Source organism: Panthera tigris, chromosome D1 (genome assembly GCF_018350195.1).
Source record: "Panthera tigris isolate Pti1 chromosome D1, P.tigris_Pti1_mat1.1, whole genome shotgun sequence".
In the NCBI taxonomy this organism is placed as follows: domain Eukaryota; kingdom Metazoa; phylum Chordata; class Mammalia; order Carnivora; family Felidae; genus Panthera; species Panthera tigris.
Window position 1 is genome coordinate 108,535,811 of NC_056669.1, and position 17,655 is coordinate 108,553,465.

General features: G+C 53.5%; 1 protein-coding gene across 2 annotated transcripts; it reads left to right on the forward strand.

Moving 5' to 3' along the window:
* Positions 1-6,807: 6,807 nt before the first annotated feature.
* Positions 6,808-15,851, forward strand: PELI3 (pellino E3 ubiquitin protein ligase family member 3). Of its 2 annotated transcripts, XM_042959369.1 has the most exons (8): positions 6,808-6,971; positions 8,115-8,267; positions 8,799-8,870; positions 11,224-11,353; positions 11,990-12,091; positions 12,893-13,087; positions 13,406-13,594; positions 14,878-15,851. In XM_042959369.1, exons 2-8 carry the CDS (start codon positions 8,116-8,118, stop codon positions 15,445-15,447), a joined length of 1,410 nt encoding a protein of 469 aa, XP_042815303.1. In that variant the 5' UTR covers positions 6,808-6,971; position 8,115; the 3' UTR covers positions 15,448-15,851. The 2 variants fall into 2 exon arrangements, with proteins under 2 accessions (XP_042815303.1, XP_042815304.1); XM_042959370.1 differs by lacking the exons at positions 6,808-6,971; positions 8,799-8,870 and having other exon boundaries at positions 8,012-8,267.
* The last annotated feature ends 1,804 nt before the right edge of the window (positions 15,852-17,655 follow it).

Below are 17,655 nucleotides of genomic sequence, written 5' to 3' on the forward strand. Positions count from 1 at the left end.
TCCCCCTGAGGCTCCTGTTTCAGAGATCAGATCTTGGTAACCTGGCATTTGGGCTGTTTGATTTCACTCTTTGGGTGCTTTCAATTCCTACTCTTTTCATTTTAAATTCACCAGTAAATAGTGAGCCTGTGAAACTCTAGGCCCCACCCTGGACCCCAGTAAAAGCAGAACCCAAGGTGCTCCCCACTTCTCTCTCTCCCTCCGGGTACTGACTGTGTGGTCCCAGGTGTGGCATGTAATTTCCAGGACCTGTGAGTAATAGACCTTTTCTCCCCTCAAAGTTCCCTGATGGTTATTGCTGAGGGCATCTTGCATTCATAATAAAAACCGGAAGGGCCAGTCCAGCCACAACATTGGTTGTCAAGTAGCTGAGACCAGCACACAGCAGAGGTGCCTGCGGGCCATCCAGCTACAGAGCCTGGTCTGGGAGGGAAGGCTGAGCATAGAGACTGATAGTCCTTGGGGCCAGGGTCGGGAGTGAGATCTCCCAAGGAGGAGAGAAGAGAAGTCAGCATTTAAAGAGGGGAAAGAAGAGAAGAGAGAGTGGGCAAAGGGAACCAAGAAGGAGCCACCACAGAGTTAGGAGAAGGCCAGGAGATAAGGCACCTGAACCTTCAGGAGAAAAGTTGGAGAAAAAGAAGTGAAGAAGTGGAAGCCAAGCTCAAACTGAGCCTGTGCCCAGCAGAAAATGAAAAAGCCTGGACAATCTGTTACAAGTAGGGGGCTTTATACTGTGACCCCCAAGTACATGGTCTAGAAAGATTCACTGGGCTGCGAGGAGAAGGAGAAAAGAGGGATGTGGAGTGACAGGGAGAGAGACTTAGGAGGTCTCAGCTGCAAAGCCTGCAGCCAGCCCTCCAGGTGACTAATGGGGCCCAGAAAAGCAGTTAAGGCCAGGGGTTAGTGGGTAGTTAATCCCTTTCCCCAAGGAGGCAGCAAGACCTTAGAGAGGGAACAGCTGTGTAGTGACCAAGGCATGCTTGGCAGAAATGCCTGTGCCCTTGTGCAGCAAAAAGGCTCCTGTGCTTTCAAGTGTGAAGGGGAGAGAGCAGAGAAGCCACCAGCCCTAGAGGGAAAGGCTGACCAGGCAGAGGCCTTCTTAGGGTGGAGGTCCAGGTGGGCCATCTCACTGGGGACCCGTGTGAACAGACAGCATTGGGTGCCGGCTGTGTCCTGCTGGGATAAAGGGAAGGAACTCTTGAATTTCCACCAGTAGAAACAGATGAAGTTGAGTCAGAGAAAAGTAAAGTTCTGTATCTTTTTTTAAAAAAAATTTTAACGTTTATTTTTGCAGGAGAGAAACACAAAGTGTGAGTGGGGGGAGGGGCAGAGAGAGAGGGAGACACAGAATCCGAAGCAGGCTCCAGGGTTTGAGCTGTCAGCACAGAGCCCGAACCAGGGCTCGAACTCACAAACTATAAGATCATGACCTGAGCCGAAGTTGGACGCTCAACTGACTGAGCCACCCAGGCGCCCCATAAAGCTCTGTATCTTACATGCAGGAAGCTATGAACGGGGATCTGTACCTGTCACACAAACAATGCTCAGCCCTATTCCTGGCATCCTGGGAGCCCCCTGGAGATGCTGAGAAGGAAAGGCAGAGAAGGGGGAGGCAGAGGGAGAAGGAGCAGGCTGAGCTCCCTTCAGCTTTTTGATTGCAGATACAGGGAGTTAGGGACCTAGAAGTACCCACACACAGCTCACCCCTCTCCCTTAGCCCCCATGCTCAATCTGTCCCTAATCCCGCCCACTTATGTCCCCACAGCTCCCACCAATCCTGCCATCTCCTCAGTGACTGCCAGAGAGCGGGGCTGACATGCAGGCTCTGCCTCTACCGACACACACATTTCTCCTTGGCTGTGTGACTTGAGGCAAGTCTCTTCACCTGTCTGGCCTCAGTTTTCTTCACTGTGAAATAAGAATAATAAGGTACCTACCACACAGGACTGTTGAGAGAATTTAACATGATTATCTGGGCAGGGTACTTAGCTCAGGCCTGGCTCGAGGGATATAATAAGCACTCTATGAAAGCCAACTTTTAGTATTGTCAGTTCAGACATCATCTTTTCCTGGCTGGACACTCAGGGCAGCCCCCCACTATGGCCTCTCTGCCTCCATTCTTGCCTGTCTAGTCTTTCTCTCCAACTCAGTCAGGGTCTGGCCCCTGCCTAAAACTTGTCAAGCTACAGCTTCTTTGCCCAGAGTGTGGGTCTTGGTCCATCTGAGACACTCCTTAAAGTTTAACTTTCTGGGATCCTCCTCCAGTGTCCCAGGAGATCTTGCTGAGACTCATCGCTCTACAAACCAAAGCTTGGTATGGGATCCAAGGCCCTGGACCTCTCCCCTGCCACCTCCTCCAACCTGATACTCCCTACCTCACCCTCTGACCAACCAGAGAGTGTAGAGTTCCCTGCTGCCCTGCATTTGCCTGTTTGTCCCCATTTGTAGATGTGCAGGCTTGGACACTCCTTCTCCCCTCTCCTCCTGACTCTTTCTACCTCCCTATCCCTCAGGAAGTCATGCCTGTTATGTGCTGAATTATCTTCCTTCCAAAGTGGTATCTTGGAGATCTAACTGCCAGTACCTCAGAATGGGACTGTGTTTGGAGATAAGGCCTTTAAAGAGGTAAGTAAGTTAAAATGAGGCTTTTAGGGTGGGCTCTCACCCAATCTGAATGATGTCCTCGTAAGAGGAGACCAGGGCACAGACATACACAGAGGAAAGACCATGTGAGGATACAGCAAGAAGGTGGCCATCTGTAAGCCAAGAGGAGAGGCCTCAGGAGAAACCAGAGTTGCTAACATCTTGATCTTAGACAAGACTTTTTAAAGGCTAGCATTGTGGCCTATCAGTGGGTTATTAAATTGATTTCATGAGTTCAGCCAACATTGTTAATGAAATAGAATAGAGGAGAAAACATAGCCAAATACACTGCATGGAGTAAAGATATGTATTGTCCCATAACTTGTGTTTTCCTTGTGTGCCTTTGTGTGTATATTGAATCACAATAAAAAGTCTTCCTTACTAATACCCAGAAAGAAAGAAAGAAAGAAAGAAAGAAAGAAAGAAAGAAAGAAAGAAGAAAAGAAAAGAAAAGAAAAGAAAAGAAAAGAAAAGAAAAGAAAAGAAAAGAAAAAGCCACTGTAGTTTCAACTGGAACAAGTCCCTGTCGGTTCAAATTGCAGACTGTAAGGGTTTGGTTGAACCAGCTCATCTTATTTTAAACATTTTTATTATAAAATATCATAAACAAATAGCTTATACAACATAAATATACAGTTTACCAAACTATTACAAAACAAGTATCTAGGTGATATCACTGCATCAAGAACCTGAACAGTACCCTGGACAGCACCCTAATGCTTCTCGTTGTGCCCCTTCCCAATTACAATTGACCCTTCTGATTTTTGTGCTATTGACTTCCTTGACTTTCTTTATTTTTATTTCTAACATTTCATTTCTCTTGATATACACCTAGGAGTGAAGTTGCTGGGTCATGTGTAACTCTATGTTTAACTGCTTGAGGTGCTGCTGGACTGTTCCTAAGCAGCTGCACCATTTTACATTCCCGGGAGCAGGGTGTGAAGGTGCCGAATTCCCCACATCTGGATGATGATGCCTGCTTTTGTCCCACTCTATGGGTCATCCTTTCCTGTTTCTTTGTATGAATTATATATTTTTTTGTTGGAAACTGAAGATTTTAATTAATATGTTGTAGCAACTCGGTACTAGTCCACTGCCTCCAGGGCTTGTTATTGTTATTTGTCTGTTTAGTGACTGGCTGGATTATTTTAGTGAAGTCTTTACCCTCCTCCCCACAGTCTAAATACAAAGCCTCTGTCATTGGTCCTCAGGAAGTGCAGCCTTGGGTATTCCTACAGTCACCCTGGGATGACAGTGGTTTGGGCAAGGCTCTCTTTGACTGACTCTTTCCCTGGCTACACCCAGCTGTTAAGCTCCATTCACTGCCAGCTGAGTCCTCTGTTGTTTTCTTTAAAAATTTTTTGTAATGTTTATTTATTTTTGAGAGAGAGACACACACAGAGCATGAGCGGGTGAGGGGCAGACAGAGAGGGAGACACAGAATCTGAAGCAGGCTCCAGGTTCCGAGCTGTCAGCACAGAGCCTGACGCAGGGCTCAAACCCATGAACTGTGAGATCATGACTTGAGCAAAGTCAGGCTCTTAACTGACTGAGCCACCCAGGCGCCCCCTCTTTTGTTTTCAACAATGAATGTCCTGGGACCTAAGTTGCTCCATAAACTGATCCAATCAAATTTGGATTCTTTGAAGGAATAGGATTTGTATCCCTGAATCTACCTGAGGGTTCAATCTTTTCTCGGCCCCCATTCCCACTTACAACAGGGCCTCAAAGGCAGAGCTCAGCATCATAGGCCCTTCCTTCCTCTCTCCAAATCTCTCAGTCCAGAGAGTTCCTTGTTGTTGCTGTTGTTTTCAGCATCTTTTCTGAAATAGATACACAAATATTCTTCCAAACTGCTTACGCTAGTCCCTTGTCTTCAGACACCTGAACCCAAGAATTGAAGAAATAAAGATTGTATCTTGTTCCTCTCTTACTTTTTTTCCCCCAATAGGGTCAAGATGTAGATTGAAGAGAAAGAAAGGAGGGGTTGATTTCAGAAAAGTACTGCAAATTTTTACCCCACCATAGGTAAGTGCTATTATTGTTCCCATTTTATAAATAAGGAAGATGAGATCTAGAGAGATTGAGAAGCTAGAGTTTTTGAGACAGAGCCAGAAGTCAAGGCTGGAAGCTGGGCACTTGTGTCTGTTGGCGGTGTCCCAACTCTCCCTTCCTCTCCCCCACCTAGACAATGCTGGGGCCAGGCCCTCCCCAGGCTTTGGGAGGCCCCTTGTGGTCTGGCCATGCTCATCATGCAGCTCCGGTGCCAGCACACTAAACCACAGGAGAAATCTCTGCGTCCTGCAGTACTCTGCAATCTCTCTCAGCCCTTCCTCCCTGCAGTCTGGTGTCAGATGGTAGCACTGGGGCTCTGATCAATCCTCAGCTATGTAGTTGCCTGGCTGTGTGACCTGGGGCAAGTATCTCTTCCCCCATCCCCTGAGCTTCAGTTTCCCCATCTGTGACCTGGGGATTCTGGTGGTTATTGAGCATGTGTTCATTGAGGGCCTGCTCTGGCAGGCAATGTGCTGGAAGCTGGGAATGCAAAGGGGAGTGAGACTGTCCCAGTGTCCCCGTGTCCCACAGTGGCTTGCCTACCTGGCATGGAGGTGGACATATTGCAGGCATTCAAGGAACGGAGCTCTCCTGTGGTGCAGGATTTGCATGATTTGCTGCTGACAGCCCAGCAGTCCAGCCTCCTCTGTGGTGGCCTCTCAGGGAGCCTCTCTTTGATTAATGAGTGCCTTTGTCCCTAAAGGACGAGCTGCTGGCTGCCTTCATGTTTCATCTGGCTGCTAAGGCCCCCAAACAGTTGGCAAAGCAGTTGGTATCATGGACTATTTTTAGGTGGGGGAGTTAGTGGGGTGTGTGGATGTGGTGGGGCCCAGGGGGAGTCCAGGAGACAGGGAGCATCACAAGCAACAAGATGAGGGGAGAGCAGGAAGGATGCTCTCTCTCAGGAATGTGTGGGCAAATTTTCACATCTCCTTCATGACTGGGGCCAAAGACCACCTCCTCTGTACAGCCTTCCTTGATTTCTTCAATAAATGCACCAAAGACTCAGGTTAAGGGCTACCCTCTGGTCTTCCCCCAGCTCTTGGTTATGGTTCCAAACATACTGAGAAATAATGTGCCCTAGGGTTCTTATCTGATGCATCTCTGGGTCTCTCCTGCTCTGCACCTCTGAGTCCCATCCTGCCATTTCTCATCATAACAACAAGGTATAGAATAGAAGTTAGGAGTCCAGATTTTGGAGTCACACAGCTGAGACCTACTCTTGGCTCCTTTCTAGCAAGATAACCACGACCAAGTTAGGTTTGTACAACTGTTTCGTCATCTGTAAAATGGGTGATTATCGTGCCTGCCTCCTAGAAATTAAAGGGCTTATCTTGCTCAAAGCACAGAGCATAATACCTGCCATAGATTGACAAATCTCTTGCAAGCCCAGGCCCAGAAGGAACTGCACCCAACCCAAAGCCCCCCTTGTGGCTTCTTGGGTATGATGTGCGTGCTAGCTGGAAGGTGGGAAGTGTTCCCGGACACCCCGGGGCCTAGAGTCGTCCAGAGGCAACCCAGCGAGAGAGTGGAGGAGCGAGGCTAAAGACAGGTCTTTGAGTCTAGTCAATTGTAGCATTTTCCCTCAGCCTCCCTGCTAACGCACACCCCCTCCTCCGACTCTCTAGTATTTTCCTTCTCTCCTTCCCGCCCCCGCTTCTAATTCTGCAGCTACCCCAGGTGGGAAGACGGGTCTCGGGGTGACGGGCGTGGGGGTGGGGGAGCAGGTGGATAGTCCCCGGCCCAAGGTGGGGAAAGGCGCCTCCCGCGCAGTACAAAGGCTCCGGCTTGCGGTGGGGGAGGGGGCGCCCGTGTCTCTAGGAGAACCCGGAAGTCCCCAGAAATGAGGGCGGGGTCTGAGGGAGCCTGAACTGGGGGATGGGTCTCACAGATACCGGGGAGTCCCCGAACCAGTGAAGATGCGCTAGGGAGTTCCTGAGATGGAGCGTGGGCGGAGCTTCCCAGGGCCTGGGGGCGGGGCTATGGAGGGGCGTGGTCTCCCACGAAGGGGCGGAGCTCTGTTGACTAGGGCTAAGCTTCGCCGCAAGAGGCGGAGTTTCGGGTGGGGCGGGGCTTTTAAGGGGGCGGGGCATCGGGACAAGGGGCGGAGTGTGGCGCTTCGCGCTCGCTCCCTCCCCCGGCCCCGGGTGTCCCCGTGACGAGGCAGCGCGGAGCCGCCGCGGGCCGGGCCCATCCCACCGCAGCGGCCCCGGGGCCGAGCAGGGGCGAGGCGCGGAGGGAGCGGCGCCGAGTGGGGCCGGGAGCGCGGCCAGGTGAGACCGCCGGGGCGGAGGGGGCGGGGGCTGCGCCGGGCGGGCCCCGGCGGGCGCGGGGGGCGTGTTTGCGTGTCTGAGGGTGGCAGGGGGAGTGGGTCCGAGGGCTGGCGCAGGGGGTTGTTTGCGCGCTCGCGGGTCCCGAGTGGGCTCTGCGCCCGTCCGGGCACTGCCCGCGGGGCTCGGGGTGTGCGGGACTGTGTGCGTGCGCGCGCGTGTTTGTGGCGAGGGGCCGCCGGGTGTGTATCTGCGTATGCGCTGGGCCGTCATTGTGCCTGCCCCGGGCGCGGGGCTCGGGGCGCGGGCCTGCCCCGGCGCAGTCCCTCCTGCGCGGGGATGTTTTCCAAACAGGCTTCCTGCGGAGACTGGCTCTGCTGCAGCCCCAGCCGGAGGGGGGAGCGCCGCCCCCACAGGCCTCCAGAGACCCGGGCGGCCCTGGGACTGCAGACAGACACCTGAGGGAGGGAGGGGGCGCGCACCCGGGAGGGGTCCGGAGGCCCGCCCGTCCGGCGAAGCCAAGATGGGGAGACTGAGGCAGATGGATGGGGAGGAGAAGGTGGCCAGACAGGATGACATGAGGAGGAGGGTGGGAAGAGAGACGGGCGAAAAGGACAGCCCCGGGAGGACAGAGAGTCATTGAGGAAAAAGACAGACAGGCCTAGACCTGCAAGGGACTAAATGATTAAGATAGATAGATTCCAAGAGCCCAACGGAAGGGTTACTCTGAGGCCCCGGAGCCAAGAGTCAAACCCAGGAACTGAGTCTAAGATGAGGAATGAGGGCCCTCTAACTCTTGAGGTGTCTGTCTTCCAAGCACATCCCAGACTCTGGGGTCCTAGCCAAAAAGAAGCCTCTGGCCACCCCAAGTTGGTCTACCCCTCTGGCCCTACCGGATATCCCGACCCTCTGATTGTGGGGCCCTTTCCTCTTGGTTCCATCCCACCCATTTCCCTGCCCTGGTATCCCAGCAACCCCGGGGCAGTTTAAAGGAGACAGAGGTGGAGTGGTTGCCATAACAACAGAGGTGGCGAAAGGTCACTCTGGCCTTTGCCTAGGTGGTCCGGGCAGCAGGCCTGAGCTGGCATTGAGGGGGTTGGGATGAGAGGTTGCAAAATTCTTTTTCTCCTCTCCCACTCTGCCCAGAATGGTGCTAGAAGGAAACCCTGAAGTGGGGTCTCCCCGAACCTCAGACCTTGGGCACCCAGGGAGCCAGGGCTCTTGTGTCCTCTCTTCTCCTGGTGAAGATGCGCAGCCAGGCGAGGAGCCCATCAAGTATGGCGAACTCATCGTCCTGGGGTGAGCGACCCTGGCCCAGGTGGGGCAGGGCACCAGGCATCCCCCAGGGCAACCAGATCAAGGGCCCCAGCTCTCCCCACATATGACCTTCTGCTGTTTGTCCCTCCTCACCTCCCCAACTGAGAGAGTTGACCAAACCCACCTCAATTCCTGTTATTTTATCTTCCCATTTTTAATAAATTACTGAGAAAACTCTGACTGCCCACCTCAGTTTCTGATCAGAAATAAAGTAGCACCATCTGCCTTTCATAAAGCACCTAGTATATGTAGTCTGGGGTGAAGCACTTTGGTTCTCCAGCAAAAATACTTGGTTCAAATCCTGCCTCTGCAAGTAGCTTAACTTCCCTGTGCCTCCATTTTCCCACCTTCCAAATAGGGATGATGATAATACTTCAGAGGGTTTTTGGAGGAATGAATGAGGTGATTTCTGTAAAGCACGTAGAACAGTGCCTGGCACGTATCAAGTGTTCTGGGAGGCAGGCTTGTGCCAAGCCCTTTCATGGACATTATTTCATTTCAATCTTCACAAAGATGCTGTGAGGAAGGAGGTGAGGAAACCGAGGCTCAGAGAGGGGAAGTGACTGGTCCAAGGGCACACAGCTGGTAAGTGGCAGGGCTGGGATTCGGACCCAGGGCTTTCTTACTCCAGGTCTAGTGCACATTCACTAAGCCACAGCTGACCCTCATGCTACAGATGAGAACCGAGGCCAGGAGAGAGGAAGCCATGTGAGTTGGTGGTCCGTGGGTAAACTTCATCCCTTCCTGGTCTCTGCCTGACCGGGATCCCTGCACCACCCGCTTAACTCCACCCCCAGGCACAGATCCCTCTTCTTCCTCCTCCAGCCACACCATTTGGCCTCTCTCTCTGCCATCTGCCCCAAAGAAAATATTTGAGAAGCTATGCCGTCATTATGATTACTTAGAAATAATAGGGGCTGTTATACATGTACATGCCATGTGCTTTTCCCCTAATAATCATAGTTAACGTTTATCAAGGGCTTGCTGTAGATCTGTCACACTCTGTGCCAGACGTTTTTTAAATGCTTTATGTCATTTAGTTCTCGCAATGAACCTGTGAGGTAGGTCCTGATTAATTAGCACCGTTTTACAGAGGTCATGTGATAAGTGGAAAAGCCAGAATTTAAGCCAGGCCCACCTGAGCCTCAAGCCCATGTCCTGAACTGGCCCACACCCCATAGGTGGGAAGATTTTACAAGGGCAAAAGTGATCCCCCTCTCAGGGATGTTTGCATGATAGGAGCAGCTGCTTGGTGTCCCAAAGGAAGGGCAGGCTTTCCAGTTGAGGGTGAGGCCACTGATGGGGGGAGAGTGCAGACCTAAGGGTATAGGCCCTCTTGACAGCTGTTTGTTCTCTGTAGAGCAGTGAAGCCCCACACTGGTTATAGAGCCACTCGGAGAGCATGTTGAAAATTCTCATTGACAGGCCTGTCCGAAACCTACAAAATCAGAATCTCCATGGGTAGAGCCAGGAAATCTGTATTTTAACGAGCTTATGAGAAGACCCTGATTTAAGTGGGCCTTATCTGTATTTGGCAGCTCTTCATCCTGGGACTGCCTGCTCTAAATCCTTCCATGGCTCCCTAGTCTTCCAGAAAAAAGTCCAGGCTCTTAAGCTTGGTGTTCAGGGCCCTTCCAGCAGCTTCATCTTCCTCTACTGCAGTTTATCACCCAAATCGCCACTCCCTGATCTCACCAAACCCTGCCAGTCTCATGACCTTTGCTTGGGGTGAGCTTTCCCTCGGAAAGGGCCTCTGCAAGAAAGGCCAGAGTCAGACGACCCAAGTTCAAATCTCTGACTTTTTCCCTTACTAGCCTGGGACCTCAGGCAGGTCATTTTACCTCCCTGAGCCTCAATCTTTCTCATTTGTAAAATGGGAAGAAAGGTACTTGCCTGGCAGGACATTGCACAGATTCCATTAGGTAATTAATAACGTGAAGCACCGGGAACACGGGAGGCTCCAGTACATGGCAGTGACCAAGGCTGTGACTCACCCCATCTTTGCCTTCCACAATCACCCCCTCTGGATAAGAGCTGGAAGGAAGGTAGAAATTTGACATGTTATGGATATATGGAGGTGGTGGCATTGTGGGTCTGTCTTTTCTTTCTTTCTTTCCTTCTTTCTTTCTTCCTTCCTTCCTTCCTTCCTTCTTTTCTTAAAGTTGGTTTATTTATTTTGAGAGATATATACAGAGAGCATGAGCAGGGGAGGGGCAGAGAGAAAAGGAGAAAGAAAGAGAGAGAGAGAGAGAGAGAGAGAGAGAGAATCCCAAGCAGGCTCTGCACTGTCAGCACAGAGCCCAACACAGGGCTCGAACTCATGAACAGTGAGATCATGACCTGAGCTGAAACCAAGAGTCAGATGCTTAACCAACTGAGCCACCCAGGTATCCCTCTGTTTTTTCTTTCATTCTGATTTCCAGTCATACTTGTGGTGTAACAAGTGACAGTTTGCTATAGAGGTGAATCCTTTCTAGTTCTCCAAAGCCCAGCTTCCTCTTCTAGAAACCTGATCTGAGGCCAGAATTCCCTTCTGCTGCCTCTGGGCCTATGGCACAGTTGGTACTCAGGTTCCTTGAAAAGCTCAGGACCCCCGCTTCCCTGCCACTGAGGACACAGAACTGACCTGTGGTGTGCCCCCAATGCCACCCCACCGCCCAGCATCTGGCCACACATGGCTCAGGCATCCAGGAAGCACTGGTTAATTGAATGCAAAGTCTTTTGTAGCTACTCTGCTCCTCACCCTACTTCCCAAAGGCACTGATTTCATATAGTAGGGAGGGTCTTCTAATTTCAGATGCTTCTAGTGTTTGTTTGTTACCGTAGAATCTGCCCAGAAGTTAGCAGTTCCTCCAAATCTCTCAGGGGCTCACTTTCTTTTTTTTTTTTTCTCTCTCTCTCCCTTCAATTCCTTCTTTTTAACCCTCCACATCCACAGCTACAATGGGTGTCTGGCAAGTGGGGACAAGGGCCGCCGGAGAAGCCGCCTGGCACTGAGCCGCCGGCCCCATGCCAACGGAGTGAAGCCAGATGTCATGCACCACATCTCCACACCGCTCGTCTCCAAGGCAAGCAGCCTGTCCCAGTAGACCTGGACAAAAGTCCTGTGCTCCCTGCCCAGATCCCAGGTCCTCAGCCTTCCCAGTGCTGCCTGCCCACAGGCCTGCTGGAGCAGGGGAGCCCTCTGTGTCTTCTGGGGCTACCAGGGAAGTGGTGCCGAGAGGAGATCCCCTGCAGCGTACCGCACTTTACAGTTTGCAGAATGTTTCTTTGATGACCAGATCCCAGCCATTGAATGGAAACGATCAGCATCATTTAGAGGCAGCCAAGGCTCAGAGAAGGGATGTGACGGTCACACAGCAATGGCAAAGGAAAGCCTTTGGCTTCAGAGGATTTGGGTTAAGATACAAGCTCTCCTGTTTCCATCTGTGTGACTTTTGGCCAGTTTCTTCTCCTCCCTGAGCTGCGGTTCCCTCAGCCATAAGATGGGAATAATAACCAGGCCTCCCTCTTGGGGTGGCTGTAGGGATCAGATAAGGCAAGCCTGAGTATAGTGCCAGCTGCACAGGACATCCTCTGCGAGGGTAGAACTGCCCCTTCCTTGGGATTGGCCAGTGGGCGTTGGGTTCCAGCTTGTGGCTCAGAGGCTCACACTTCTCTTGGCCACATGCCCTGGGAAGTGACTTCTCCTTTCTCCCCACCAGGCACTGAGTAACCGTGGCCAGCACAGCATCTCGTACACACTGTCCCGGAGCCACTCGGTCATAGTTGAATACACACATGACAGTGACACAGACATGTTCCAGGTATGCTCAGGCCCCTCTGTAAGCCTCTTGGCCACAGAGCCACCGGGCTTCAACATCCAGCACTGCAGGCATCCCAGGGTGACCCTGGAGGACTGAAGGCCGTGGTGAGGGTGTTTTGGGGCGTGGGGGGACTCAGTGTAATCAACTACTCTTCAGATGAGGAAGCAGGATGTCCTATGAGGCCTTTGACTTCCTGGAGTCACACAGCAAATCAGTGGCTGTATCAAAATTTAAAACTCAAGACCAGACTCCCAGACCACGGGAGGCCATACAGCTTAAGAGTTCAGAGTGCGGTGCGACAGTCATGCTACCTGGGTCAGATCCCAGCTCCATCACTTACTAGCTGGGTAACTTTGGGCAAGAGTTGCTTAGACTCTCTGGGCCTCTGTTTCCTCATCTGTACAGTGGGGCCCACAGTATCCCCACCCCATGGAATTATTGGGAAGGTTAGCTGAGATATGGCAGATGAAGGGCTTAGCACGGTATCTAGTAAATTTAAAAAATTCACTATGTGCTGCTAATGTTTGAGGACTCCCAGACCGTGGGTGTCATGTTTTCACTGGTCAATTAAAAAAAAAAAAAAAACAACTCATTTTTATTGAGTGGGGGAGACAGAGAAACCCCAGATCCTAGCCATTGGATTTGGAGACCCCAGCTGAGAGCCCAGAGTGCTTAGGGAGTCGGGGTGGTACCTCCCCCTCCTCGTTGTTTGGTGACCCCGCAGGCGGAACCTTGGGGTAGGAAGCCTGTGGGATTGAGCCGTGCACAGTATCCCTGTGCTCGCCCTCCTCTTCCTCACAGATCGGCCGTTCCACCGAGAACATGATCGACTTTGTGGTAACGGACACATCGCCTGGAGGAGGGGCCGCCGAGGGCCCCTCTGCCCAGAGCACCATCTCCCGCTATGCCTGCCGCATCCTCTGTGACCGCCGGCCGCCCTATACTGCCCGCATCTATGCTGCTGGCTTTGATGCCTCCAGCAACATCTTCCTTGGAGTGAGTGAGCCCCCCCTAGGCAGGGACCGGTACTTTATCTGAGAGTGAGCAGAGGGGTAGGGTGGGGAGGGTCAGTGTCCTGGGGTGATGGACCAGTGGGCAGTCATCATAACCGTGACCTATGCTGGCAGTGGCAATGTCACTTAAAACATGAGCACAGTGAGACTCCAGGACTTCAGGTGATCCCCCCTGCCATGCAGCGCCCATTCCAGTTCTCTCTGGGCTCCCTCGACTGCGAGGGTATTGGGGCAGCATCCCGGGATCGCGGCCTGCTGGGGGCCACTCGGGGATATGATCTGATCCCACATGTGGTCCCAGGAGCGGGCAGCCAAGTGGCGGACCCCCGACGGCCTGATGGACGGCTTAACCACCAATGGGGTCCTGGTGATGCACCCAGCAGGCGGCTTCTCTGAGGACTCGGCCCCGGGTGTCTGGAGGGAGATATCAGTCTGTGGGAATGTGTACACTCTGAGGGACAGCCGCTCGGCACAGCAGCGAGGGAAGCTGGTAGGTGGCCTGCTCCCTCCTCCCCGCCCCCGACTCCTTCCCAGGCCCTTCCCCCTGATCTCCAGCCCTCCTACACAAGGGAGCTCCAACAGGTTCCATTTGGGGGTCATGCCCCACTTGCCCCACAGAGAGGACCAGACCAGTGGCTCCAAAATGTAGCCCACATACTGCTGGAGGTCTATGGGGTGAGGCGAGATAGAGCACACATAAATGCACCGTGCGGTAGAAAGTGGCCTTAGGGATGCCGACAGCTTAAAACATCCCAGCCTCCTGCGAGGATGACACTTGGCCCATGTGTGAGCAGTTTATAGCCGAAAGTGTTGGCAGTTTGCAACGTGTCTCTCACGTTCGGATGGATTTAGCTTTATTATCCTCTACTAGCGGGAAAGGGCCCTTGGAGTAGTTCTCACGGAGGTGACAGTGAATGCTCCACGTGGCACAGATCAGAGAACTAACATTAGGAGCTGGGACAGAGTCCTAGAGAGAGGCAGGGGCCTGCCCATGGTCACGTGGCTAAGCTCCTTAAACGGGCCTCTCCGAGCTCTTCCAGGGCTCGAGCACACCCGGCAAACAGATGCACGATCTCGGGGAAGAGCATGGCTTCTCTTTCCAGAGCACCAATTCTACGGGGAGATTTGGAGAAACATTATCTTTAAAATCGGTGCGTGTGAATATTTCACTGGCACACACTTGTTGAGTACCTACTGTGTTCCAGGCACTGTTCCAGATGTTTACGTTGATTGATTCCTGGGAACCACTTGAGATAATGGGACGCAGACTCCATCTCGAGGATAAGGAAATTAAGACACAGAGAGGTTGAGTTACTTGACCAGGGATGCAAAGTTAGTAAACAGCGAAGCCAGGAATCACACCCAGGCACGCTAGTTCTAGAATCATTGCTTTTAACCACAGCCACTGGGACAGCTGCCTTGGGCTAAGCCCCCCAGTGTTTCTCAGATAGAAGAGTTTCCCACTTCTGCCCTTAGGGGAGACCCTGGGAACAACCTTGTTTTGGTCAAGCTCTCCTGATTTGACAGATAAAGTGACCGAGGCCCATGTCACACTGTGAGGGACAGTGCATGCCTGGGAGCACTGACTTGCTCTCCCACATGGGTTCTCAGACCTCCTGGCTCCTCTGCCCCAGCCCACCCCACTGGCCCAGGGTGTTCTCTCCAGGGAGGTTCAGTGGGATGGATAGGTGGCTTGGCTGGGGTGACGGCTGCCCAATGGCCAGGAGTTCGGGGGCCTCTTGAGCAGTAAGGCCCTTCTGCTGTCTCTGGCAGGTGGAAAACGAGTCTAATGTGCTGCAGGACGGCTCCCTCATTGACCTGTGTGGGGCCACGCTGCTATGGCGCACGCCAGCAGGGCTGCTGAGGGCACCCACGCTGAAGCAGCTGGAGGCCCAGCGGCAGGAGGCGAACGCAGCACGGCCCCAGTGCCCCGTGGGCCTCAGCACCCTGGCCTTCCCCAGTCCGGCCCGTGGCCGCACAGCACCCGACAAGCAGCAGCCCTGGGTCTACGTCCGTTGTGGCCACGTCCACGGCTACCACGGCTGGGGCTGCAGGAGAGAGCGGGGCCCCCAGGAGCGCGAGTGTCCTCTCTGTCGCCTCGTGGGACCCTATGTCCCCCTATGGCTCGGCCAGGAGGCCGGCCTCTGTCTGGACCCTGGACCACCCAGCCATGCCTTTGCACCCTGCGGCCATGTCTGCTCTGAGAAGACTGCCCGCTACTGGGCCCAGACACCACTGCCCCATGGCACCCATGCTTTCCATGCTGCCTGCCCCTTTTGTGGGGCCTGGCTCACCGGCGAGCATGGCTGCGTCCGCCTCATTTTCCAGGGGCCACTGGACTAGGCTCTCCTGGGGCCCTGGATGCCGTGCCCACCTGCCCACCTAGGTCCCCCACCTTCTGCAGCCCAGAGGGAGCTCTGCATGTGGGACTGTACCTGCTGGCACATAGCCACACCGGATGGACGTGTTGGATGGGCTGTGCTCCTCCCTCTTATCTCTGGTCCCCCAAACCCCTACCCCAGTCATAATGATGGGGCCCTCAGCACCAGCTCTGTCCCGGGCTTTCCTGGGGTGTCCTACATCATGCCGCCTACACTGTGTCCCTGGGGGAGTGAAGGGGCCGTGGGCCCCTGACCCCCAGCTTAGGCTGGCTGTGCCCCGAGCCTGCCGACCCAGCTCCAGATATACTCACCCTGCTGCTGCCCTGGGTTCCTCTATAAACCTTGCTGCTCAGCTGCCCTCGCAAATCCCGCGTGTCCAGCATGAGTGCAGTGCCGCCAGCCCCTGCGTGAGTGATGGGTGGGCAGCAGGCTGGGACTGGCATCTGCTGATACCCACTGTGGGCTGGACCACTATGCCAAGTGGGCTCTGGGGACAGAGACAATCAGACTTGGTTCCCTGCCCGGTGGAATTCACGGTCTAGTGGACGACAGACCAAATTACTGAATGACAGCACAGTTTCCTGTGTGCCAGGATCAGAGAATGGCCAAAGGCTGTGGAGCAGGTCTCACTAGAAGGTGGGAGGGTGAGGGGGGCTCCGGTGGGAACTCCCCACAGGAAGGGGAGTGTGCTGTGGGCAGGAGGGAGACTGAGCACAGGCTCAGGTAGGAGGAAGCAGAGAACTGAGCGAGCGGTTGAGTGTCTGGGGCAGTGGCAACAGGGGGCAGAAAGGAGGCTGGAACAAGAGGTTGGGGCTGTGCTGATGGGGAAGATGCCGGATGGAGGCTTTGGGACCTCATTTGTGGACAGTCAGGAGCAGGGGGAAGAGAGGGGACTCTCACAGTGCGCTGGCTGACAGAAGGGCTGGTATTGCCAAGTGCCCACCATGCCCCTTGCTGTGCTGCTGCTGATAATAACTTTGTTAATGGAGCATTAACTAGGAGGTTTTGCTATTTGATCCTCATAGCAACCCAGGGAGGAAGGTGTTACCATTTCTAAGATTCTGAGATTAAGGCACATGCACCAAGTCATACAGCTAGAAAAGATTCAAATCCTGGCCTTAGCCCGCCCTCCTCTCCATCACACTGTGCTGCTTTCCTTGAACGGGGGTGGGAGAAGTCGGGAGGGCAGCTCAGGTAACTGGAACAGCATGTGCAAAGGTGTGGCAGGAAAAATGCTTGGTGACAGAGGAGCCAGGTCTGGAGGGATGAGGAATGAGGGGTGTGGATGTGGGGCTGGGGCCTGATGGCCCTCGGTTGCCATGAAGACCAAGTCTGAACTGGACCCCCACTCATCCTAAGTGCCACTTCTTCCTGAGAGCCAAGGCAGCCTCGGTGTGCTGCTGGGGTTGCTTCCAGACCATTCCTGGGGGCAGCAACCTTGGGAGACAGGTAGGTGGAAGTTCTGGAGATCCAAAAACCTGAAAAAGAGGCTCTAAGTACAGGCCTGACCCGGGCATCATCCCCAGTTGAAGACAGCTGTTAGAGCCTTAGGGAGTACAGATTCCAAGGGGAGGGATCTGCCCCGGGCCACACAGCTGGTGGGGGCCACAGAGATCAGATGTAGGGCTCTCGAGAGGACAGAGGGCACCGGTGGGTGGTGAAAAGGGGATGTGATGAGATTCAGTGCATCACACTGCCACAGTGGGGGAGCCCAGATGGGATGCTCAGGTGGATGTGGGAGTACTGCGACACACACACACACACACACACACACCACTAGGAATCCGGCTCTTCCCAGTTGTTCTTTCTTCTGACCCTGTTGGGAACCAGTCAGGGGAATGTTCCAGTCCCATTCCAGCAGGGAACCTTAGTCTCTGGGAGAAGAGACAAGCAGAGAACATGGAACCATCCCAGGGAGAACTCGGAGGTAGTGGTGGGGGGTAATACAGCCCTGAATTTGGCCCAGCTCTGCCCCTTCCCAGCTCTTGGTACCTCAGTCACCTGTTAAATGGAATAGCAGTTACTACATCACCAGATGGTTGTGACTGTATAGAGAGCACCTGTAACACAGTAGGTACTTAATGTTACTTCCTCACATACCCCTCCTGCATTTCCATGGGGAAGAACCAAGGCTGGGGATGGTCATGACTGCAGGGAGTGGACTGCTCCA